At 51.8% G+C, this 25,131-nt stretch overlaps 2 protein-coding genes across 4 annotated transcripts in view; one reads left to right on the top strand and one right to left on the bottom strand.

The window, feature by feature from the left end:
* The window catches only part of DHX8 (DEAH-box helicase 8), a 29,364-nt gene extending 23,218 nt beyond the window's left edge, over window positions 1-6,146 (top strand). For both annotated transcript variants that reach the window (XM_064270264.1, XM_064270263.1), the window contains exons 18-23: window positions 782-937; window positions 2,400-2,537; window positions 3,483-3,611; window positions 3,780-3,976; window positions 4,473-4,652; window positions 5,492-6,146. In XM_064270264.1, the coding sequence (XP_064126334.1) occupies window positions 782-937; window positions 2,400-2,537; window positions 3,483-3,611; window positions 3,780-3,976; window positions 4,473-4,652; window positions 5,492-5,711 (1,020 nt within the window). In that variant the 3' untranslated portion in view covers window positions 5,712-6,146. The remainder of the gene's footprint in view (window positions 1-781; window positions 938-2,399; window positions 2,538-3,482; window positions 3,612-3,779; window positions 3,977-4,472; window positions 4,653-5,491) is intronic.
* Window positions 6,147-9,045: 2,899 nt separating this feature from the next.
* Window positions 9,046-23,735, bottom strand: ETV4 (ETS variant transcription factor 4). Of its 2 annotated transcripts, XM_064270288.1 has the most exons (12): window positions 23,650-23,735; window positions 23,396-23,489; window positions 23,126-23,173; window positions 16,151-16,204; window positions 14,352-14,478; window positions 13,692-13,856; window positions 13,192-13,460; window positions 11,204-11,278; window positions 10,975-11,043; window positions 10,591-10,763; window positions 10,219-10,320; window positions 9,046-9,884 (listed from the first exon to the last, which is right to left on the bottom strand). In XM_064270288.1, the coding sequence occupies exons 1-12, from the start codon at window positions 23,707-23,709 to the stop codon at window positions 9,660-9,662; spliced, it is 1,461 nt and encodes a 486-aa protein (XP_064126358.1). In that variant the 5' UTR covers window positions 23,710-23,735; the 3' UTR covers window positions 9,046-9,659. The 2 variants fall into 2 exon arrangements, with proteins under 2 accessions (XP_064126358.1, XP_064126356.1); XM_064270286.1 differs by having other exon boundaries at window positions 23,126-23,489.
* Between the last annotated feature and the right edge of the window lie 1,396 nt (window positions 23,736-25,131).

The following is a 25,131-nucleotide window of genomic DNA, read 5'->3' as shown; positions in this document are numbered from 1 at the left end:
AGTACCACCTCTGTTATCATTTTGGTGTTTTTCTTTTCAATCTTTTTTCCTTTTTTTTTTTTCCACAATTGTAATTCTAGTATTAAGTATGTATTTTTGCATAGTTTTTGTTTAAATTTTTAATTTTCCTGAATATTAAAAATTATATGTTCAGTATAGAATATTTGGTAAAGTAGAAATGAAATAAAACTCGTCTGCAAGGCGACAGTCAGTTAACCTCTTTAACATTTTAGGGTATTTTTTCCCAAGTCATTTTCCATCTGGCATTTTATGTATGCACATAGAGGTTTTTATAAAACTAGTGTTATATTGTTTTATAACTCACTTTTTCACTTTCTATGAGTGAGCACGTCCAGTCATTGGACAATCTCAAAGTTGATTTTTACAATGGCTGCAGTGTCATCCTTTGTATGGTTAACATTATTTATTTAGTTATATTTTTGGTCCTAACTGCGGGGATGGTGTTTTGTCATCTTGTTTTACGCTTTCTTGTTTATATTCTGCCACATGATTTTGAAGGTCTATTTCTGTGTCTTTACAGTATTTCTTCCTTTCATCCTGCTTATACTTGCCTCACTTGAACAAACTTTCCTAAAGTGCTGAGTGTTGGAGAGACGATAAGAGCATTGTTAGTCTTGGAAATGGCCCTAAAGGAAGTGAAATAAACCAAACCCATTTCTGATTTTGCCAGTAGCTAAGTGCCCCCTTTTAGCGGATTTCCTGGGTAAAACTGTTAAACAGGATTTAACAAATATGTTACTTTTATATGCCCACCCCTTAGGCTCAGGCAAAGCAACGAGCTGGCAGAGCTGGGAGAACAGGCCCAGGGAAGTGCTACAGGCTGTACACGGAACGGGCCTACAGAGACGAAATGCTGACCACCAACGTGCCAGAGATCCAGAGAACCAACTTAGCAAGCACGGTGCTCTCTCTCAAGGTAGAAGTCACTGTCTTGTTACACGGGTTGGTAAAACAGTCCAATCCTATGGCCTTAGTAGTTGAGTCTCAGTTTTACGAACCTTGTTAAATACTTTAGTAACCTCATGGAACCAGTCCCTTTGAGTGAAATGCAAATGGCTGTGCTAACAGCCTCACCACTGCCAGGTCTGGGGCTAAGTTGGCATGTCTGCTGTGAACACACATTTTTTCTTATGATAATAACCAGCAGGATATTTGGTTGTAAAAGATTTTAGTTGAGAGCACACATTCTAAAAGGAAATTGGAAAAATAAAATGAGGCTAAACCGTGGACAAACACACTTTCCTTAACCACTTTTGCTTTGAGGTCCAATTTTGTCCTTGTAAAGTGAGGAAGAAAGCTTCCTATCCAAAAACTGTGCAAGGGAACGATTAGTCCAGATTTAGCCTGGCCCTCTGAGGGCTTGGTTTTCATTCTGCATCATTGCTCTTCCTCTCCCAGTCCCCAGGGAGCACCTTCACTCTTTTGGCAGGGTAGCCACATGAGTAATTTCCCTGATGATGGCATTTTCCCCATGACACTGATGTTACCCTGGAGCCCTGGCACTTTACTGGTGCAGAATGCTCTGCTGTAATTTATTATTCATTCCCTGTAAGAGAGGCTAAAACAGAGCTTCAGAAAAAACCTGCGCTAGCCCCTAGAGCACAAACAGGGAGACATCCCGTGGCTCACACTTCTGCTCTGAGCTGTGTGACCTTGGGCCAGTTTATCTATTCTCTCTGACCGCAGCCGTGTGTTCTCATCACAAAAAGGGAGCTGCTAATAGTGTCTGTTGTGAAGATAAATGAGATAATGCAGGTAAAGGCACTTAGCACAGTGCTTAATGATTGCTAACATAATTCCTTGTAGTTGTTATTCATACAGTAAGCATTTATTGAACACCTGCTGTGTTTATGGTCACAATCACTTCATAGAAAGAAATAGAAAGCATAGGTCCTATCACATCACCCTGTATATACAATTCCTTGTTCTTTCATTTTTTTTTATTCATCAGATTAGCTAGCATATGTTTTGAATGCCTGCTGTGTGCCAGGCATATAGATTGCACTGTGTTGTTGTGGTTTCATGACATGGTTCTCACCCATTTCCAGCTGTTTGAGAGCAGGGCCGTATCTTAGTCATTTTTATATTCCTACCACCTAATGTGGTATGAGGCATGTCCTAGAGGCACAGTAGAAATCAGGTATGCGAGAGGTAGGACAAGCCAGTGTACTGTCATTTTGATGGAGTGTTATTTTGAAGTTTCCTGAGAAAGTACCTGCTTTCCAATAGTCTGAGTTTTGAATGGCCCTGGCCTGCTAATCTTCTGAGTGGCTTCCCGATTGCAGGAAAAAACAGGAAAGAAAGTGTCGAGTAGCTTCCTTCCGTGTAAACACTGGCCAGCAGGCTGACCATCATGTGCTTTCTTCCCTCTGTTCTAGGCCATGGGCATCAATGACCTGCTGTCCTTCGACTTCATGGATGCCCCGCCAATGGAAACCTTGATCACAGCCATGGAGCAGTTGTACACACTGGGGGCTCTAGACGACGAGGGCCTGCTCACTCGCCTAGGCCGCAGGGTAGGGACAGACTTGACTTCTAGTGCTTTGGGGAAGATTCCTCGGCCAGCCTTCCCTATTCTTTGGTCTGTGCAAAACTGAGCTCTGAGGCCCTGGATAAGCTTTGAATAGAATTCTAGATGCCTGTTTGTAACCTGAATTTCCCATTGTCACTTTAGACTGCTAACCAAAAGGCCGGCAGTTTGAATCCACCAGCTGCTCCTTGGAAACCTTATGGCAGAGATCTACTCTGTCTTATAGGGTTGCTATGAGTCAGAATTGACTCAATTGCAAAGGGTTTGATTTTGATTTTGGGTTTACAGAAAGAGGAATTCTATCCACAGTTTTGCCTTAGGATACTTTACTGAGTCTAGCCTTAATTTTTTTTGGGGGGGGGGCGGGGAGTGGGCAGTTTTTAGCTTTATTGCAATAAAATTGATATACCGTAAATGTATCCATTTGGCGCACAATTCAGTGAGTTTTGGCAAATAGACACAGCTGTGTAACCACCACCACAATCAAGATAAAGAACATTTGTATCACGCCAAAGCATCTTTTGTGCCTCTTCCCAGTCTCTCCTTTCCCTGCTCCCTGTTTCACGCAACCACTGATCTCCTTTCTGTCATTATATATTAAATTTGAAGTTCTTAGAGCTTTATATAAATGGAATCATATACTATGCAGCATTTTGTCTTAGCTTTAATTTTAAAAGTTATCTGCAAAATTTCCACATGCTTTACCAGTAGTTGTGATCTTGGTCACATGCATTCTGTTGGAGTATATTTGGGAAAGAAAAATAAAACCCTGCATTCTCCTGATAGAGACAGGCATCCCACATCATCATGAAAGGCATGCTTGGGGGAAATCTCTTACCATCCCTTACTCACTCTGATCAGCGTCCCACACTGGCAAATCCAGATGTGTCTGCCACACAGAAGCAATTGTAATTTCTTATTCTCCCTCTAGATGGCAGAGTTCCCTCTGGAGCCAATGCTGTGCAAAATGCTGATCATGTCAGTGCATCTGGGATGCAGTGAGGAGATGCTGACCATCGTGTCCATGCTGTCTGTGCAGAATGTCTTCTACAGGCCGAAGGTAGGGAGCTGACACCTGTGTTCAGATGGGGTGGAGTGAAGTCAGCCTAATACCACTGCGATGCCTGATGGGGACACTTAGGATGGCCTCTCAGGCTTCCTGGAACTGCTGGATGTTGAGTTAATGATTGTTGGGTGGCAAATGATCCTCTGTCCCATGGCTTGGCAGGATAAACAAGCCCTCGCAGACCAGAAGAAGGCCAAATTCCACCAGACCGAAGGGGACCACCTGACCCTGCTGGCTGTGTACAACTCCTGGAAGAACAACAAGTTCTCCAACCCCTGGTGCTACGAGAACTTCATCCAGGCTCGCTCCCTGCGCCGGGCCCAGGATATCCGCAAGCAGATGCTAGGCATAATGGATAGGTGAGTAAGTGGCCCTCTGGTGACCCTCCCGGCCTTGGGCTGAACCTGGGGTGTCAGGTGTTCATCTCTCTCTGCGCCCCCTTACAGCTGCAGGCATCTGTGCTCTTGCTTCTCACATAACCTCTTTCCACCAGCTTCTCCATCTGTGCTATGCTCCCTCTTCCCAGGCCAGTGTGAGGCTGAGAATCACTTTAGAAAGTTCCTAAGAAGAAGATTTGTTAGTTGTTGAAAACTGCTCTTTGTTTATAAGCCTCTGGAATGTTATTATTCCGGAGTTCAACTTTTGCCTAAGCCAAGTTTCTCGCTGTTACAGCCTCTGTCCTGCCCACTGTATAGGGCTGCCCCTGTAGTATACTTAGGGCTGGAAGGGAGGTCCTGGTGACTACTCTGGGGACCCCAATATGGGGGCATTGAGCCCCCTCATTCCAGAAGATAGAAGCTCTGAAAACAGACTAGTCTTATGACTTTGTCCTCTCTTGATTTGTTCTCCCAATAGACACAAGCTGGATGTAGTCTCCTGTGGTAAGTCCACAGTCCGAGTACAGAAGGCCATCTGCAGTGGATTCTTCCGGAATGCTGCCAAGAAAGACCCGCAGGAGGGTTACCGGACACTGATTGACCAGCAGGTGGTCTATATCCATCCTTCCAGTGCACTCTTCAACAGACAGCCGGAATGGTAGGTGGGCAGGCCCAGGTCTAAGCCTCCTCTGGGCCGATGATGACCCAGGCTGTGGGGGCTGCTTTTCTCTAGGAAGTCTTGGTCTCCTCAGTTGTTCCCAGCTAATATCATGAGACCCTGGGGTCTTCTAAAAAAGCATCCTGTTTTTAAATCTACTGGTGCTGTGTTTGTCTTTGCCCGCCCTCAGCACCTCTGTTCTAACATAGCTTGTATTTCTTGAGCATCCCTGAATTAGGTACAATATTAATACTTGTTGAAAGAATGAAAGTCATAGGTGCTAGGGCTAGAAGGATCTTAGAGATCACCTATGAGGTGGTTTTCAAACTCTTCTTTTTTTTTTTTTATAAAGTAGTATTTCAAAAAATTGGAGTATTGTCTAGAACACTAACATAAAACCACTAGATTATCATGGTAGGAAAAGGGTTGGAGATACAGAGCCTTACCTGCTTGGCCTTCTCTCCATCTCTTTGTGGCAGCCTCTAAGGCCCCTCTTCAGGGCCTTAGGGTCTGTGGAGATGAGCTGAAAAACCACTCCCATTTTACAGAGCAGGAAAATGAGGCCCAGAGAAGGGACATGATTGGCTCTGTGTCACTTAACTAGTTAGAGCCAGAACCAAGATTAGAACACATCCTGACAGCTTTCTCATAGCAAGAGGCGTGTGGGCTCCTCAGTACGGGGGTCTGGCTGTCATAAACAGAGCCTGCAGTCTCCTGAGGGTTCAGGCAGGATAGGTAAAAGAGTGAAATGCAAACACAGCTGAGGCCCTCTGGGGATCAGGCTGGCTGTGGAGTGGGGCCTGTTTTGGAGGCTTGAACCACATCTTGTCTCTGCTCAGGGTGGTGTACCACGAGCTGGTGCTGACCACAAAGGAGTACATGCGTGAGGTCACTACCATCGATCCCCGGTGGCTTGTGGAGTTCGCCCCAGCCTTCTTCAAGGTCTCTGACCCGACCAAACTAAGCAAGCAGAAGAAGCAGCAGCGCCTTGAGCCCCTGTACAACCGCTATGAGGAGCCCAATGCCTGGCGAATATCCCGGGCCTTCCGGCGGCGCTGAAAGGCAAGACTTGTCTGTTTGCCGTTCCTGCAACAGTGGCCCAGGCTTGGACTTACTCTTACTGATACAAAGCTGGCCCTGAGAATACAGCTGTGCTGTGACTGGATGTCATAATGGACATTTTCTAAACCTGACTCTCATTTTTTCCCTGGTCAGAAAATAGAAACAGGGATATAAGCCTGCCCTTGCCAGAGCCTCCAGCCCCCGCTACACCAAGTCACGGGGGCCAGTTGGGTGTTCACAGCCAACGTGAGGATCGTTGCATCATCTCCAAGAAAGGGGCAACTTCTGCAGCCCTGGGGTGGGAAAGGGGAGTCAGCAAGCATCTAAACTCATCTACGTTTTTGGCTCCCACTTCCTGCCCACCCACCAGCCACCCTGTACTTTGGCCTAACCTTCTGCAACTATTTATTTATTTTCTTAAGGAAACAAAAATGGCTTTCTGTGGCTTTCTTTGAGTTGAAAGGTTGGGCTATTGGCCTGGGCTCAGGGTGAGGGAGATTTAGTGTATGTGGCTCCGGTGCACATGGTGGAGAGTACCCTGAAACCAGAGCCCCAGGCCTCTTTGGGCTCGGAGGTGACACATAACCCAGACCTCCATTCTTATCCTTCAGCACTGGTGCTGGGCCAGCGATCGCCCCGTGATTAACCACATCCACTCCACAGAGCACTTCTGGGGCCTGAGTGCTTACAGGTGCTGCATAAGGAATGCTGAGGGCCTCCCCTCCTTCCCTCCCCTATCCCTCTCTGCACACTCACAGTGACTTTCCTTCTGAAATGTGCTAAGTGACAGCACAGCTTTTATTTTGTTTTGTTTTCTCCCCCTGAGGTCCTCGGTGAACTTTAACAAAGGGTTTTTATGGTCAAAGCCTCGCCTCCCCTGCCCCAAACATAAAACCAACATAACACCTCTCAGAGCTGGTTTGCACTGCCCAGCATCTGGTCTCTGGGTCTCCTCCTTGGTGTTCTTTTCCTTAACTCTCCCAGGCCAACTGGGGAGTAGCCACCTCTTCGTGCTCGTCTCACAGCTCCTGAGGAGGCTTTCTACCTGGAGGAGCATTAGAGGGGCAGCCGGGCCAGGTTTTGGAGTATCCGAAGAGCTGGTGCACATGGGGAGGTTGTAGAGAAGCCCCAGGGATTGGCCACATCCTGTTAAGGCATTGCCTACGCCTCCTCCCTCTCCCATATCGCAAAATTCTGAAATGTGAAGACACCAAAAAGAAGCTATACAATGTTGTAGGAAATAAAGGAATGTAGGTTGTCACCGGACAGCAAATAAACCACTCTAAAGACACAATCCACAGAGAAGCCAATGGAGGGGAATATAGGCCAGGGAGGCTGTTGACTGCAGATCCCTGCCCTTCATTAAGCTGAGTGGGCACCTGACTATGAGTGTGCTCCTTCTAAGACCCTGCCAACAATCAAGGCGTTATGGGAAGAGACTGCAGGGACTGGAAGATGAAACCAAATGGGAAGCAGGAGCTGGGCATCAGCTCCCCAATCTTAATTCCAGCCCAGGTCTCCCCAGTTCAGCAACAAATGGGTGGGCAGCCCGAGGGACCAGCACTGACGGTGTGGGCTCCTCTGGGATCACTATCCCAAGACAGGGGATTTGGGGCTTAGGATGAGGTTGAGAAATGATGTTCATAGGGTAAGGGTGAGAGGCAGCAGGGCTGGTCGTCGTTGTGGGTTAGGTGAGCAGAAGGGACCCCAACTCGGTATTCTTTGAACATCTCTCCAAGAGCTGAGGTCACTTCTCTGCTGTTGGACAACATGGTGGGGTCTGGCCTTCAGACTATCAGAAACAGCAGTGTTGGAGCAGAGTGGAGCATAACCCGGGGGGAGGAGGGGACTCCCAGCCAGCCTTGTGGTGCTGGAATCTTCTTGGCCATTAAAACATACTGTTCACCCCAACCCAGCAGGAGCCTGAGCTCTGGAGTTCCGCCCCTGCCCAAGTGCTGAGTCTATGCTTACTTGTGTAAGTGTAGGGGCTGTCCCCGAGGGGCCTAAGTAAGGTCTACTGCTGGGTCAGGCTCCTTGGTCTGGGGTATAACTTCAGCCAGCCTGGAGCATGATTTTGTTTTGGCGATCCCTTGTACAGCCCTTAGGAGACTTTCCTGGTGGGTGGCTGTAGCTGTCTCTTTGGGAGCAGTATCTCTGAGGATTTGAATAGACCTGTGAAGAGCTTGTTAATGAACAAGGGCAGGGCTCAGTACAGGTCTCAGGGCCTGTTCCCCTTGATGCTGCGTCTCTGCTTACATGCACTCATGACTTCAGGGTTTCCACCTGATGTTTGCGCCCTCCCCTCACCATGATAGCCTGGCTTTCTTGTGGAATTATATTTATTTTTAAAAACTTGTATTTTAAAATTGACTATGTTCCTTGTTCTAAATTGTAAGTTGACGTTTTGTGATTTAGTAGCCCTCGAGAGACATCTCTTCCTGTGCGAGCTGCTTCCCGAATAGTTTGGGTTGGGCCCAGCCTTAGCCCAGCTCCATTCTGATTTAACTGGAGAGTGCCTGTTTTCCCCTGAGCCCGCCCCGCTCCCTCCGGGGAAGCTGTTTATGGGCTGGGTGTAGAACTGCCCATTCTGCCCCTCCCACCTCAGCTATCTGCCTCCTACCGTCAGACTCCCTCTCCAGGTGCACCACCTCTGGCCCTGCTGTTTCCCACCCATTCCCAGGGCTCGCTGTCTCCCAAACTTGGGCAAAGAGAATCCATACTGTTTCCCACTCCTCCTTCCCTGAAGATCTAGACCCTTTGTTCACTGGCCAGAAGCCAGAGCCTGCTCTTATCTCTCCCCACGCCCTCTTGACAGGGTACCTTTCTCCTTGAGCCCATTCTCCTCAAGTCTACTAAGGGCATTCCTCATTCCTGTCCACACAAGCGCTTGTCCCCAACTCCAGGGAAAACAGCAACCTGGAGGGATGGTGGCAGCATCGTTGGGGCACATGCGGGCACAGGGTCAGCAGAGCAAGTATGATCACAGAGTGTACATTTTTCAGGCAGACTAAGACCCTGCTGAGGAAGCTCCACGTGGGAGCTCCACCACGTGGGCCTTGCAGCTCATCCAGGGCTGGGAGACTGCTGCAGGAACCATGCTGAAGGTGGCCCAGGGGCCCGGGCCAGATTCCAAAGTACCCTTTGTCTATCATTTCTGGATCCTCACATGATAATCTGGGGTGGGGGCAGGTATCACTGTACCCATTTTTCAGAGGAAAAGCTCATTGGGAGTGTCAGGGCCTGGCCTCAAGCACTGGTCATCTGCCCAAAGGCCAGAGTGCTTTCCACCCCCCAGGCCTCTCTCCTGTGGCAGCAAAGAGGACAGGGAGAATTAACAGGAGAAGCAGAGGCCTTTATTAGGGTCTGGCAGACATGGTGGAGGTGGAATTCCAGGCCCTGGCCTAGGAGAAGGCAGAGGGCCCCTTGGAGCAGGGACTTACCCTCCCTGCCTCCACCCAGCCCCCACCACCCTAGCCTCCCCTGCATCTGGGAACACAGCACCATGAACTGACAACTGGGACCCTCCAGGACCACAGCTTGGGGTGGACTGCAGGGTTCAAGGGTCCTGGGGAACTCAATGCATCGCCCCCTGGCCAGGATAAACTGCGGAGGCTCCTGTGTCCCCCAGAATAGAACTGGATCTTGTTCTCTCTGGTGGAGGGAAAGGAGCGGGGCTTGGGCGTGACCCAGAAGAGGCTGAGCTGAACTCTCCCTGAGCAGAGGTGAAACCCCCAGGGGAGTTTTTGAGACTAACTCCATTATACATGGCCTTTCTCCACACTTTTCCTCCCATGACTCGGGTGAGAAGCTCAGAGTCTGGGCCAGGGCAGCAGATGGGACAGCCCAGAGACATCTGTGGGTTTGAGTGGGGGGTTCCCCAACACCAGATTCATCTCTATGTACACAGGGCAGCACCCACTGGTGGCAGAGGGGTGGCTGCTGGGGCTAGTAAGAGTAGCCACTCTTGGGGCCAAAGGGCTGAGCAGGGCCAGTCAGCTCAGGGAGGTAGGCGGGGCTCTCGTCCAAGTGGGACAAGGGGACTGTGTCCTCCTCACTGACTGGCCGGTCAAACTCGGCCTTGAGAGCTGGACGCTGATTGTCCGGGAAGGCCAAAGAGAAGAGGGCCTCAGGCTCACACACAAACTTGTACACGTAACGCTCTCCCGCCACCTACAGAAAGAGAGGGGATGGAATGCAGCCCTTCTCCCAGTCCAGGTAGACACATGTCCCAGACAGGCACATTCCTCCCCGATGCTGGTTCCCTTAAAGAGCTGACTCTTCACTGTTCCTGTTCACCTCTGACCCCAATCCCTCATGCTTTGGTCCTTTCAGTTACTGTTGAGCACTTTGAGTGAAGGGAACCTCGGGATTGTCCACAATTTCTCATCCCCTCTGATTGGTTCATTATCTGCTCCTACAAACTTGCTGAGGAATGCTTTCCTAGCCCCACTCCCTCCACTGTCACCTCCCCCATCCTCTTGGTCCTGGACTCTTGGCACCTGACCTTCTGCATGATGCCTTTCTCGTAATAGTATCGGAGTGAGCGGCTCAGCTTGTCATAATTCATGGCCGGCCGGTTCTTCTGGATGCCCCAGAGTCTGGCAACCTGGGAACAGAAGAGACAGAGTTTTGGGCTGCGATGCTAGCTCAATAGAGGGAAAATGGTGGCAGGTCAGAAAAATCACCCGAGATTCTTGGTGCAAAATGCTAAGGTAGCCTTGCAACTAAGCACCAGCCCACAGACCCAAGCTTGGCAAGAATTCAGGCTAGGTAAAGCAGGGATGGATGGTGAAGGCATCTTCCAACGTTGCCCATTTTCTCTCATCTCCAGGCCCTAAAGCTGTTGACAAGGGGCAGGGCCATCTGAGAGTCCCACCTCCTCAGGCTCAATTAATTTGAACTCCATTCCCCTGCCGGTCCAGGCAATGAAGTGGGCATTCGTTGGGTCATCCAGCAGGGCCACCAGAAACTGCCACAGCTGCAAGGCGCCCCGGCGCTGGTAGGGTGGCCCCTCTCGGAATGCACCAATCCCTTCCTGCTTGACGTCTCCTGGGGAACACAGGAAATAGGAGGTGTGGGGATTGGGCCTTCTGGACACCACATATCAATCCTGTGTTCTTGTTGGGAACCCCTTCCCCTCTGGCTCCTTTCTCACGTGCCCCTCCCTCTCTAATGATGGAATGTAATGTGATTCCTGGGGGAAACATTCAGAGTACAAGGTTAAGACCCTGACCCTCCTATGAACAGTCACTTCTCTGACCTTCAAATTTCTCAGGGACGACGCAGACATCATCTGGGAACGGTCGCAGAGGTTTCTCATAGCCATAGCCTTGTGGAAGAAGTTGGGGGTCATTCAGATCTGGGTGACTCACTGATATGAGACCCCAGAGTCCAGAGGGACTCCTGGCCAAGGAGACCCTCCTCTCCCCCAGCAGGGTTTCCCTCCCCCAGTTTGGAAGGCTTGGTAAGGAAAGGGGGGGCTGCCTTACCCATGGCCCCATCACCTGGGGAGGGCCCGGAGAAGCCCTCTGTGTGAAGATACATTGATGTACACCCAGGGACATCTGGCAGGGGAAGAGAGGTGACGTTATAGGTGGCTGGTCCCACACACGCACATTCAAGAAGTTCTTCCTGCCATCCTGCGTTCCAGAGACTTTTCTTTTCTCAGCTGCCTGCCCACCGCCAAATCCCAGGGGAAGTTCACCCAGAGGGAGTAGAGGCTTGAGCTCCTTGGCTTGAGAGCTTGGGCAGAGGGCAGGGATGGCAGCAGCTGGGACTGGCAAAGCTGTTCACTAGGCCCTAGATGCCAGGGAGCAGCTGTTTCCTGAGTGAAGGGGGAGGAGGGAGGTGAGAGATGAACCTCCGGGGAAGAGGTTCAGTGTCCATGCCTAAGACTCTCTTGGAATGGGCAAATGTCCGGTCAGCAGGTCAGGTTCCCAGCCCTGTGTGCGTGCATGTGTGTGAGAGGGAGCGAGAGGGAGATGAAGCGCCCGCATACGTCTGGGGAAGATAGTGGACATCGGGCTGCGTCTTTCCAGGTCTGACAGCAGAGCACATTCCACTCCATGGGCTTGAAACCTTCCCATTCCTCCTCGAGAGGCGGTAGTGTGAACCACCCCTCCAAGTTCCAACCGGGTCTGGCCCTCCCCGCTCCACTCCCACCTATGAATGAGGAGATGCTGAAACCCGACACCTTGGGGAGGAGGCGGGAGGGTGGGCTCATTCAAGCCTCCATTTTGTGAATGGAATTCCTGACTCCATTCAGAGGAAGCCGAGGGGGAGGGGCAGGAGTTCAAGGGCACGTAACTCAATCCCCTCTGGTGTACAGCCTTTGAAGGTCAGTGGCAAGAAGGTCTCCCTCCCCCGCCCTCCATCCCGCTGCCTGGCCGGGCTCAGGCGGCTGTGTGGGCTTTGAGGGGAGCAGCACCCTTCTGGCCCCTTCGGTCTCAGGGTTGGCTGCTTGTCTCCGCTCCCCCTGAAAGCCCGAGGGCACCAGGAAAAGGGAGAATCTCAAACTCTAGCCAACTCTGAGCCAACTCTAATCTCTGGATTTATTTTTCTAATGCAGGTTTGTAGATAAACTCAGGTTTGGGGCTGGTAACAATGTAACAGAAGCCAGGAGGAAGGAACAGGGGGTTTTCTGGGCGCTTCCTACATGAGAATGACCTTTGCACTTGGGGCTTTGAATGCTAAGCTATTTATGAACCTGGCTGAGTGTGTCTCCCTCCTGTCAACAGCCAGGTGGAACTAGCATTTAAAGCAGTCCCTCCATCCAGCCTGACTTCCGGTCCCCAGCTCTGGCCAGGAGAGAGGGTCACCCATCAACCCGGAGGCTCAGACAGGATGTGGAAACCACCTGTTAATCCTAGCTTCCTACTGGGAACTTTGAGCCTGGCTAGTTTGTTGCTCATGTTTCTTTGCATTCAAATCCCTTTGTATTTTTAAGCTTCTGTGGGGACAGGCACTAGTGACACATCCTGTTCGTCTTTGTATCCTCCAGTTCCCAAACGCCCATGCTCTGGCACAGCACTCTGGTTGTATTTAACCCCAAATGCCTGTTAAAACAGAAATCAATGCTTTCGCTTTTCCTAAAGAACCTGAGGGCTAGGCTTTACAACCACTGATCTTTTTCTCTGAATAAATGTTGGATGGTAGAAAATCGATAATTCTTTTGAATCTACGAAAAAAAGTGAGTGGATGGGTAGGTGGGTTGGATGTATGAACTGGTAAATAGATGGCTGGGAAGGTAAAAAACTTGTGAGCAGAGAAACTAATTTGCTCTGTAAGCCTTCATCTAAAGCACCATAAAAGTCAATGAAGAAAAGGATTAAAAAAAAAGAATAAAAGTGAAAATATTAAACAAACAAACTTGTGGGCAGACGTTCTGGCTTTAACTTAAGTGCTCATTAGATCATGTGCCACCCCCACCGGCCATCCCGAAAAATACCCCTCTGCCTTTTCCCGCAGAGTCTCTTACCTGAGTCATAGGCGAAGTCTGTCTGCTCCTGTTTGATCACCACCCCCGCCCCTGGGTACCTGTGCCCACTGACCCCACCAGGGCCTACTGCCGGCTGACCCGCCTGCTCATACAGGGGGTCGTGATATTCCTGCTTGAAGCTCTGCTGTGGGTAGGGCAGGCAAGGCTCTGACAGCTGGTGTTGGTAGGGGGCTGGGAGGGGCTCCCGGCCCCCTCCCTGAGAGGACGTGAAGGAGTGGCAAATGTCCGAGGGATGCTGGAAGATGGAGCTGGATGTGGTTCGATGGAGAGGGAAGAGAAGAGAATCTTGAATCAACCCCTCCTCTTGCCTGCCACTCCCAGAGCTTGCAGGGTGGGCTCTGGAAGGGGACTAGGGGGCAGTCAGTATCCCTTCCTCCTTCCTTCCCTCCTCCCAGGTGTCTGTGGGCAGGTGGAGAGCACTCAGGGATTGAGGACCAAATGGTGAGACCTGGGCCCACAGGTGCAGAGGGTCTCCTTACCTGTGCTCCCTGAGGTACCCATGGCCAGCAGGGTGGGGCTGGGAGGGGCCAGAGGACCTTAGGAAACTCTGTTGTTCTGCCCGGGGAAAGGGCTGTAGGGGCGACTGTCCAGGGGCACCAGGGGCGGGGGACTTGATGGCGATTTGTCTGGAGGGATCATAGGCACTGGAGTTGGTGGGGGGAGATAGGGGTGAGGGGTCAGAGAAGCTGGCTGAGCATCTCTGAGCCCTCCCTCCCCAGGGGAAGTGTGCTCACAGGGATTCCGGGAAAGGAGGGGCAGAGGGGGCTGGGAGAAGCAGCGTGAGCCACAGAGTCCATCCCAAGTGACTGCTTTCTCCTCTCATCAAATAAACTGGGATTTTTCTTGAGAACACCTCTCCCCACCCCAGAGCAACTAGGTTGGCTGGGACATCAGGTCTCTTAGGTGGCAACAGACTCTGCCCTGGCCTTACAGGTATCCCTTGAGTCCCCCTGCTGTACTGTCCACCCAGACTTCTCAGAGGAAACACTTGGCTGTATTGCTCCCTCTTACAGCAGTTTGGAAACTGTTTTTGTTGTCTCCATGCATTTAACTGCTTCCAGTGCTCACAGGTACCTCCCTGCTTCCCACCATCCTGACACCCTTCCAGTATCCTTCCCCAGGGCCCGGCTGGGGCTTACCTGGAGTAAAGGCACTGCTCGCCGTGGCGGTAGGGGAGTGGTGGCTTCCTGCTGCAGGACAGGGCCGGGTCTGTGCGGGGACTCTGGGGCTCCTTCTTGATCCTGGTGGTGGGGCTGTGGAAAGCTACTGCAGTGGTAGGAGTGGGGGTGGCAGAGCAAGATCAGACAGTCACAGAAGAGGCAGGCAGGGCCTTCTGGCACCTCTGCTCATTGAGGACCAGCTGGGTGATTGGGTCTCAGTTTTATAAGATCTGTACCAGTTGCCCTCGAGCTGATCCCAACTCTTTATAACCCCATGTGTGTCAGAGTAGAATTGTGCTCCACAGGGTTTTCAATGGCTAATTTTTCAGAAGCAGATCTCCCGGCCTTTCTTCTGAGGTGCCTCTGGGTGCGCTCAAACCTCTAACCTTCAGTTAGCAGCTGAGTGTTAACCGCATTACCCAGGGACCCCCTAAGATCTATAGTCATACACTGTTGAGAAGAGTCTGGCTATTTACATTATGCCTAGTTTTACACCCCAGTCTAATGTCCAATATTAGCCAAAGAAACGTCTAAAGTTCAACCGTTAATGCAATCCCAAACCCTGGAAAACACCTTCTTGTAAGCGAGCACCTCCAGCCTAAGACCTGTGGTTTTCCTGAGTGCCCTGGAAAATTCCAAGGGAGGGTGATGTTTTTTTATTTGAGGTTATAAAGGATCTTTCTTTTTCTGGTTAAGGTTGGATATTAGCCCACTTGAATGTCAGCTGAATGGCATTATACACATGCTCCTAATTACCTGGGAGGAACATTAGCCTTTCTCGTGACCCCTGCTGGGTCCTCCAACTCTAGCCATCAGGCTGAGCAGCAAAGAGTTGGCTCCAAACTGGGTGAGTGCTGTGTGCGATGATGTGTGCTTTCTTCGATCTCATTGGTGAAGATATTTGAGGGCGAAGTATCTTGCATGAAAGCAGGGCTTCTTTTTTTTTTTTTCTAAATTTTACTTATTTTGTTGCTGAGAATATACACAGCAAAATATACGCCAATTCAACAGACTCTACATATACAATTTAGTGACACTGATTACATTCTTTGAGTTGTGCAACCATTCTCGCCTTCCTTTTCTGAGTTGTTCCTCCCTCACTAACATAAACTCACTGCCCCCTAGGTTTCCATTCTAATCTTCCCAGTTGCTCTTGTCAATTTGATCCCATATAGATAGTTCTTAAAAGAGCATAATGCTCAATGCAGTTTTTTTTTTTTTTTTTTACTGGTTGAGCTAAACTACTGTTCAGTTTTGAGAGGACTTCAGGGGATATTTTTGGTTTAAGGAAACAGTGGCACTACTGACATTTGGACCAGATAATTTTTTGTTGTGGGAGGTTGGCAGCACCCCTGGTCTCTATTCACCAGATGCCAGTGGCAGCACCCCCCAACCCAGGTTCTGACAACCAAGAAGATCTATAGACATTGTCAAGTGTCTCCTGAGGGGCAAAATCGCCCCCAGTTGCAGGAAAGCAAATTAGAACATTAGAATTGGAGCCTGCTGAACTGGTCCAAGCCCCTCATTTCAGAGATAAGGAAATGAGGATCAGAGAGATAAGTGTCTACTCTAAGGTTACACAGGTAGAATGGGGCAGCCCTCAGATTTGAACGAAGGTCTTCATCTCCCAGTTATTACCTGGGTCTTTGAGTCCAAACGAAGAATGGGGAACCCTGCCCTTCACCCTTTTCTTTAGGAAAGAACAAGTTGATCTCTGTGATTCTCTATCCCTATGACTCATTTCCTGCCCCCCCCCCCATCCAGAGCCCTCTACTCACAGTTTTCTGAATGGAAATCGGGAACAAACTGCTCATCGCTGTCTGGTACCTGAGCTGCAGAGAAAAGTCAGAGGTGAGTCTAGGGGTGGGGGGCCTGGAGAAGGCCCCTGGGTGACACTATTATCACAGCCCTGCAGATTTGCACCAGCCCAGAAGGGGAGGAGAGTCTGAAGGCAACTCTACCCCAGGTCCTAGTGCCCTCCATCTCTGGGCCCCACTGAGACCCTGGAGGGAAGGCACACAGAGCCTGCTCATTCCCAGAACCTGTCTGAGCAGATTCCAGAGTCTTTTCCTGGATGCTTTGTCTTTATTCCCTCCATTTTTCTAAAGTGGAGACAGCCCCACCCATCAGAGCTTCCAAGCTCCCTCAAAGCTCACAGCAGAGTCACATCTGGGATGGGCAGAAGTTAGGAGGAATGAAAGCCTATGGACTTAGAATCACATGGGGAGATTCAGAATCTGGGTTGGGCCCAGGAATCTGCATTTTAAACAACCTCCCAAGTGAATTTGAGTTGGGGAGGTTATGGATATGAATGGAGGGAAGGGGAATGGAGAGGTGAAAAGAGGATGACAGTGGGAGAGGGGAGTACTGCAGGGGCTTGGGGACACTCAGAGGTCATGGTGCCTCATCTCTTTGATGTGCTGCTGGGGGAGGGGAGAGCTTTCCAAGCTTGACGGTCTGAGGAGTGTTCCAGGGTGCCAGGGTGGGTGGAGCTGGGTTTTCGGATTATGCAGAAAGGCTAAAATAAAACAGCAGCTCATCCATGGCCTCTGACCCAGGCATCCCCACTCTGATTTCTAATTCTTCTACTGGGTTCCCAAAAGTTAGGTTTCTCAGGTAGATGGATACCCAGCCAAGTACCTCCCATGACTCTAGTGTTGTTGCCCATTTTTTGTCCCTTTCTCAAGAATAAATAGATTGTAGCAGGAAGGGGAAGGGCAGACATCAATAAGAACTTCCTGATAGTCCAGGAAAAGGGTGGCTCTAAGGTGTGATAATGGAACCTGGATCCCAAGGAGACTGCTCTCAGATTGGATAATGGGGAAACTGATGGATAAAATGACCGGTGACTTTAGAATGGCTGGTGAGGGTAAGGAGTAGATGGCTGAGGCATAGCTCCACACCCCTAGCCTATATAACCACACACCCCATCTTTCCTGTGTCCACACTAGGCCAGGCCACCATGGTTTCTTACTTAGATTCCAGCCACGGCCTTTTATTGGAACTTCCTCCTTCCACATAGCTGTCAGGATGATCTTTTAAAAACAGAAATCAAATCACTTCTCTCTCTTGCTTAAAGCACTCCAGTGGCCACCTGCTGCATCTAGAATGAAATCTGAACTCTCCCCACTTGGCCTCCAAGACCTCGCATGATCTGGCCTGGCTTACCTCTCCAACCTCCTCTCCTGCCTCCTCGCCTGTCCCTCTTCAGCTGCCCTGGTCTCCTTCCTATTTCTCAAACATGCCTCACTCATTCCCTCTGCTGTCCATCATCCCAAGGGCTTTGCCTGTTTTTTTTCTGGCCACCAAGGTCTTAGCTCGCTTGTCATCTCCTCAGGGGGCTTCTCTGGCCACCTAAACCAAAGTGCTCCCTCCTAGTTCTCTACCCCACTCTTTTGTTTTGTTTTCCCTAGCATGTATCACTACCTGAACTTACCTTACTTGTTCATCGTCCGTCTCCTGAGGGCAGGGGTTTACCTGTCTTGTTCCTCTCTGATTTCCCAGCACCCAGAACAGGGTCTGACCAGAGTAGACACTTAATGCATTATTTGTTGACTATGAGAATAATCATATAATCATCTCTGATCCTCAACCTGGCAGGAGCCAGCATGGTGGGTCTGGGAGCCAAAACAGAAAAGTTCGTAATCCACCCAGCCCTTCCCTATACACTGGGTAACATGAGGAGGGGCAAGTCCTCTCCAGGGAAAGCCCATTTCCTTACAACAGACACTTTAGGGTGTGATAAGTTGCTTAGCAGGAGGATTCTTCACTAACTGGCTTTAAATATCAGAGGTGCCAAATACTTTTAAATACAGGTTTATAGATAGTTGGGTGTCCCTGGGTGGTACAAACAGTTAACTAACGACCTCAGCTGCTAACTGAAAGGTTGGAGGTTCAAGCCCACCCAGACTTTCTTCTCTGAAGAATGGCCTAGTGATCAACTTCTGAAAAACGAACCATTGAAAACCCTATGGAGCACAGTTCTACTCTGACACACATGGGGTCACCATGAGTTCCGGTTGACTTGACAGCCATTGGTCTGGGATGGTTTACTTTTTGACAGAATGATTGGCGTCAAGGAGTTTAAGAATAAGGAACCATCAGCATCTAATGAGCTCATGAAAAGTCAGCAAAAAAAATCCTAGAATGATCCAATAAATCAGTGGGATGCGATAACCCCCTGGCAAAAACAGACACCAACAGCCAGCACACATCTTTTTGGGAGCTCAAATAAGGCGCAAAGGCAACGATGCCCAAACTGGCCTGATTAAAGAATCACTCAGGAATTGTTAAAAATGCACATTCCCAGTCCCCTCCTCTGGATAATCTCATTCCACAGGCCCAGGTTGGGGCCCAGGCATCTGTATTTTTAACAAGTGCCCCTTGTGGCCTTAATAGGCTTGTTTGGGAAACACTGGGTAAAGGGAGGGACTCAAAACCTGCTCAAGCTACCCAGAGATATTAGGCCCACGCTCATCCATGCTATGCCCTCTGCTCCATCAAATAGGTGGCACCCCTAGAGGTAGCAGGGATGAGGGTGATGGGAGCAGGGTGAGCAACACTTCCCTCCTTGCTACCTAGGTAAGGAGGGTCCCAAGGGCTGGGGAGGGGCAGAACTTGGGGGAGGCTGACGCACTCTGGATCCTCTCCTGGGACATCATTAACTGCCACTTTCCATTGAGATAATGGGCTGGGGGTAGCTCCTGCTGGCGTCACTGGCCAGTTCACATGACACCCAAAATTGACACCCAAAACCAAACCGAGAGCAGAGAGCCCCAGAGGTCACCTCTCCTTCCCACTCTCAGGCCCAGAGGCTTGACCAGAACCCTCACTCCCCAGAAGTCTCCAGAAGAAGACACCCCCAGCTCACCAATCACATCCCAAGAAGTGGCACCATCCTCTTCCCAGGGCCAGGAAGAAATCAGCTGAGGCAAAAATGGGCTGTGGCATGAACCCCAGTCCCTGCTCAGCCCCTCCCCAAAACAGTGGCCCTCCCCCAAAGGGGCAGGACAGGGCCTCAGCCGCCCAGAGACTGCCAAGGAGCATAGAAATAGGAACGGGAACACTGAGCCTTGCGTTCCTGGAGAGCAGGAGAATTTTTAATTACCATGTTTGGTCTTGAGTGCACACCACTCTATTTATTTGTTGACTTGGCTGAGTTTTGGCTGCCGATGTCAGTGTGCCAGGGTCTGTCCCCAACTCCATCCTGGCACTAAGGGAGAGTTGATCTGCCTGGGGAGATGGCAGATGAGTAAGGAGAGGATGGGACAAGTGCCAGCCAGCATGTCCAGAAAGAGAGAGAGAAAGTGTTTCAGGGATTGTTTCTCAAACAGGGGGGCCAGTAGGAGAAGAGAAGGGGCTTAGGGGCCTCCCAAACTGGGCTCCAGAAGAACTGGGAGGTTAAAACAGCCAAGCAGCTAAGCCTACCACAGGTTAGCCACCTACACCAGACATGCCCCATCACTTTTTCTCTTTCTTAGGGTCCAATTGTTGGGGAGGGGGCTTCTTAAGGTGTCTCCGGGTGGGGAGAGGGGGCAAGGTATTCTTGGAAGCTTCTGCTCCATTGTGTGACCACTGCCTTGTCTCTCACCCTTACCCCCTCCCCCACCCTGGCAGCCTCTGTGCTGGAAGGAACCAGTTCTCTATCTATGGAGGGGGACATTTGTCCCAAGGAGCCTTCTGGAAGGGGAGGAGACAGAAAGATGTAGAACAAGGAATTGTAGCTAGAAAAGACTGGGGAGGGGATTAACCCCATCTCTCCCTACAGACATGCTGCATGCAATTCACACAACACCCCAATTCCCTTACTCCCTTCTGGTGGTGATGCGGCAGCACACAGGTGAAACATGCCCTCCATGCATCCCCTTTGCACACAGGGTCTCGCTTTGGACCCACAAATATGATGAAGATGGAAAGCCAAAGGGCAAGGGGACTGGAGCCCTTGGAGGAGGGTCTGGAAGCAGTGATTCTTACCCTTTAGGGGAGCATGGACCCACCCCTTTGAGAATCCAATACAAGCTATGGATCACTCTCTTCCCAGAAAAATGCATGGACCTGTGTGCATGGTGGACCCCCAACAGTTACACATGCAATAGCAGAGGGCTCAAGGGCCCCTGCAACTCATCTACCGAGCCTCTGGGAATCCAGACCCCATGTTATGGACCTCAGCCTCACACAAAGGACATACATGGCCCAGAGTCAATGTCCGTTATGCACCACAAAGTTATTGTCTCCTAGGGTTCCCAAGGGCTCCCGAGAAGCCCGGAGAGGAACACTTGACCAAAACCAGCACGTTGGTGACCACCATAACCGGCCGCATCGTGGGCTCAGCCTGCCTGAGCTTGGGTTTGCCTGCAACAGCCTGATCCTTTCTCCAGCATCTCAGCAAATCCCAGGCACCCGGAAACCAGACACGCCCTCCTAGCCTCACTTCATCCCCCTCTGTTTAGAAAAACCCCAACCCCAAAGATGTCTGAGATGCCTCTACAAAACCCCACTCATGTCACCCACAGGGCACTGGACTCTGAACCACAACCGCACCAGCAACTCTCTACACCAGTCCCTGGTCCAGCCTGTGTATCATCTGGACCCACTGCTTCTCTCCAAATTGGGGCAAACCAGCTTCTCAGGGCTTTAGGGAGAAATGAAGCCGCGGGAGGGAGATTGGGCTGCGGCCCCCATTCTGCCTGATGCGCCCCACCGTTGGCAAGTTTCCAAAGCTAGTCCCTCCCTACCACCCCAAAGCTCCCCCTGGGCTGCAGGGGTCACTGACCTGGTGGGAAGAGGCAGGAGAGGAGGCTGGGGTGGTTCTGGGACGGTGCAGGGGGACAGGGCCCCGGCAGCTGCATCTGTCTCCGCAGAGAGAGCGAGAAGGAGCAAGCGGCCTCAGCATCCCCCCCTCAGGCCTGGCCATCCATCGCCAGCTGGGAACCTGAGCCGCTCCCTCAGAGGGAAGGAGAGGGAACCAAGGAGATCCCAGCTCCCCCCCCTTGCCTTGCGATCCCCACCCCCGCCTCCCCACCCACTGGATTTAAATACACAGGGCCTCCTAGGGCAGCAGCATGTAACACACACACACACATGCACACGCACACTCACACACGCTGCCACATTGACACATACAGACACACAGACAATCTCTAGACTCCCACCCCCAAGGGGTGGGGCTTCCAAGGTAAAGAGATGAGAACACTTTCCTTCCCCTCCCATTCTAAACCCGGCACAAATGGAACAGCTGCTGCCAAAAAACCAACCTCTGAGCCCACCCCAGCTCCCAGCCCAGGGGGCTGCCCACCGTCGGGAGCGCAGGGACCTGCAGCTGATAGACGCAGCCTGGTGAGCCAGACAGAAATCAGGCATTGGGAAAGGAAGTCTTTGAGGGGGAACATGGAAACTGACACCTCGGCGTTCTTAGCTCCAGCCTAGCTCCGGAACCTTGGGAGGAGGCTGGGCGGGCAGAGCACAGCCCTGCCTGCAGCTCAGAGCTAGGCATGCAGGGCTGGTAGAATTGGGGAAGAGCTGCACAATGCCCCATGTCCCTCTAGCACCCACCCAACCCAACCGCCGTAATTCCACAAAATGTCTTGAGTACGTTTTTTATGCTAAACAGTCAATTCTTTTCAACATAATTTTGGGATACTACAGTGACCAAGACAGACCAAGTCTCACTCCAAGGATATACCCAAGGGTCTATTCCTTCTACCCCAGACTCCTTATAGAGGGTTCCAAGAAGAGCTGGGTTTGTGAATAAAGAAATCCTCCAAGAAAGTTACCCAGGTGGAGGGATAAGAAGATCCTAAGGAATAGAAAAGCCTATTCTGGGTTCCTAATGTTTTGGTTTCTTGGTTTTCTGCATTGAAATAAAGAGATCCTAAAATGGGAGTGTTAACTCTTTCCTCCCAGAGACTGTCTAAGCCACCATTTCACCTCCACCTGCAGCCCCACCAGCGACACTCTCAGGCCCCACCAACACACACCAAAGAACCCAACCTGGAGACCCCTAGAACACACTTTGCCACCCAGACAAGGCCCAGCCACTAACTCCACTCTAGTCAGCTTGTAGCTAAGCCCCCAACACACAGAAAGGGGGGAATTGGTGGGGGTGTGGAGGGGGTGGAGGTATTTGGGAAGGATGGAGGAGGGATAGTTACCATCAGAACTACAATCAAGGGTATCGGGGGAGCAAGCCCTGGGCCCTCTTACCAAAGTGCATTGGAAATGAATTATTTAAATTTTTGTTGTTCTTTTGGCCTGGACAGTAAATTGTTTGGCGCTGGGGATTGGCGAAAGGGAAGCCAAGGGGGGAGGTATGGTGGAAATCAATGTTTTGGCAACTCCTGAAGATATGTAACAAATTAATTGCTCCCTCTCCCCATCTCCCCCCCCCCACCCCAACACTCCAACACACATCTTGGCCAGGCGGCTGCTGTCAAACAAACTTCGCAAACGAAAATTTCAACCAGGAAAACGGGCCTGGGGCCAAGTTCCATTCAAATAAGCAAATACCCCACACAATGGTTTGATTCATCCCCAGGCCTAGTTACACAAGCCTGGCTCAGGGCAGAGAGAATAAATATCAATATAAGTGTCTACCCTGAGCGCTGAGGAGAGCAGAGAAGCAGGGGAGTGGAGAGGGGGCCTTGGAGACGCCCCTAAGACTGAGAAAGGAAGAGGGGAAGTGGGCTTGGCTGCAAGGCCAGGGGCTCGAGAGCCTCCTATGGCCCAAGTATAGAAAAGGTCGCAAAACTACTCACCTTCAGAGAGCCACGTTTCCTGGAAGTGACTTAGATCCTGGAAGAGATCTGAGGGGTGAATAATGGAATTGGAGAAGGTGAGGTGGAGGTATGGGGAGAGGCAGGGAGCCCCAGCGAGCCCGGCGACCCCCCTTGCGGGTAGGAGCTGAGAAGAATGACCGGAGTCCCTTGGACGGCTTGTCTTTTTGGGAAACGGGCGGGGACTCCAGGATCGGCCCCCGGGGTGTGTGTGGGGGTGGAGGGTCGCGGTTTGCCTCTCCGCTTCTTTACCTTCGGAGTCGGGGGGCGGCAGGGAGCCGGGGTCCATGAGCTTCCCCTGCGGGACCATCAGCGCTTCGCGCAGGCTCCCATTTCCGGGCGATTTCTGCGGGAAGGGGGAAAATGCCCCCGAGTCACCCAGAAGCTGCCGGTCTGGGGGGCGGGGCTGGGGTTCCCGGGTGACCCAGGGGCCGGCCAGCCAGGACCCCGCGGGGCCCGTGGGAGGGGGCGGGGCCTAGCGGGCGTGGAGGCCGCGCGGCGCTCACGCTGCAGAAGGTGTAGGGCACTTGCTGGTCCAAGTATCCGCCTTTCATCCTCCGCTCCATCCGGCCGCTCCCTCCGGCCGCGGCTCCGGCCCCGCGCGGGGGCAGAGACCTGAGGGTGGGGGGTGGGCTGCGTTCGCACGTTGTCCTGGAGGGCGGTGGGGCGGGAGAGCGGGGCAGGGGACGGGGAGGGGCCGTCCCGGGATCCGAGGGCGAAACTTCGCGGACTTGCTCCGGCGCTGGAGAGGTTTCCGCCCCGCGGCCAGGCGTCGCCACCAGTCCCCTCCCGCCAAACAAGGTCCCACCTGCTCTGGGAGCTGGGATCGCTTTTCTGCTGCGTCCTGCAGCCCCGCTCTACCCGGCTCGGTTACATAAGACGTGTGTGTGTGTGTGTGTGTGTGTGTGTGTGTGTGTGTGTGTGCGCGCGCGCGCGCGCGCGCGCAGAGGAGCGGCCCAGGCGCGCACCATCCGCGCGCCCCCAACTCGGACGCCCCCTCCAGCCCCGAACCCCAGCGCCTCCAACCCCCGCCCTGGGACCTGCGGAGGCAGGGGGCGGAGGAGAGGGTGGAGAGTGTGGTAGGCGAGGCAGGGATCGCAGATACGCGCCCTCCCTCCCCTCCCACAGCTTCACCTGGGGCTCAGCTGTCGGTGCTGGAGCCGCGGGGGACCTTGAGCACGCCCCGGGCCTCTCGGAGGGCCGCGGGGCTGGGCCGGAGCGAGGCGGCCGGGCCCCGGTCCCCGCGCACCGGTGAGTTTTCCGGGCGCCGCAGACAGTTGTGAGCCCGGGGGAGCCGCTGATTGGTTAGTTTCCTGCGCCCGAGCCTCGGCCCCCCTCCCCCCCCACCGCCGTTCCCTTTGTTTCATTGACTTTTGTGAATGAAACCCCAGGGCCGGCACGCCCGCCAATCAGAAGCTTCTCCCGGCCCGAGCAAGAGGCGGAGTTTCCCAGCCGCGGCGGCCAATCGGGAGGCAGGGGCTGGCTCCCGGCTCCATTCACAGCTTGGGCTCCCATTCATAAAAAAATAAACTCCTCGCGGCCAGAGTTCATTCATCGAGAAAGGCGAGGAAGCGAGGTAAGCTGAGGACCCGGTGGCTTCTCCGCCGGTTTGGGCCACGGCCCCTGTGTCTGAGGCCCGGCGAGCGCCTGCGGCGGACCTCTTCACATGTCTCTACATTTGCGTGTGTCTGGGAGTGTGGACACATCTGTGTGTGAGCCTTGGGGGGAGGCGTGCGGGCTTGTGTGCCCAGGAAAACAATAAAAACTAGCATTTATGAAGCACTCCCCTTTCTCATGCTCATTCCGTTCCCATAATCCAACGAAGTGAGTCTATTGTTTCCATTTTACAGAGATTGAAAAGGAAGGCTCAGAGAAGTGCAGTGACTTGCCTGAGGTCACTCAGTTAGCACAGCTGGGATTTACGGCCCCAAATCCCCACCTGGATGAAACTATGTGACAACACTTAATACACAGTAAAAAAAAAAAAA

Source organism: Loxodonta africana, chromosome 18 (genome assembly GCF_030014295.1).
Source record: "Loxodonta africana isolate mLoxAfr1 chromosome 18, mLoxAfr1.hap2, whole genome shotgun sequence".
Lineage (NCBI taxonomy): Eukaryota > Metazoa > Chordata > Mammalia > Proboscidea > Elephantidae > Loxodonta > Loxodonta africana.
Note: the sequence above shows the minus strand (reverse complement) of the source record. Positions and strands in the feature narration are given on the sequence as shown.

Bases quoted from the DNA above. Each gene is read 5' to 3' on its own strand.
- ETV4 (XM_064270286.1), bottom strand. From the start codon at position 23,709: ATGGAGCGGAGGATGAAAGGCGGATACTTGGACCAGCAAGTGCCCTAC. The intron at 16,205-23,125 runs GTGAGTAGTTTT...TTTTCTCTGCAG, and splicing joins GGAAACGTGGCTCTCTGAAG to CTCAGGTACCAGACAGCGAT. The intron at 13,857-14,351 runs GTAAGCCCCAGC...CACCAACTCCAG, and splicing joins GAGCAGTGCCTTTACTCCAG to TGCCTATGATCCCTCCAGAC.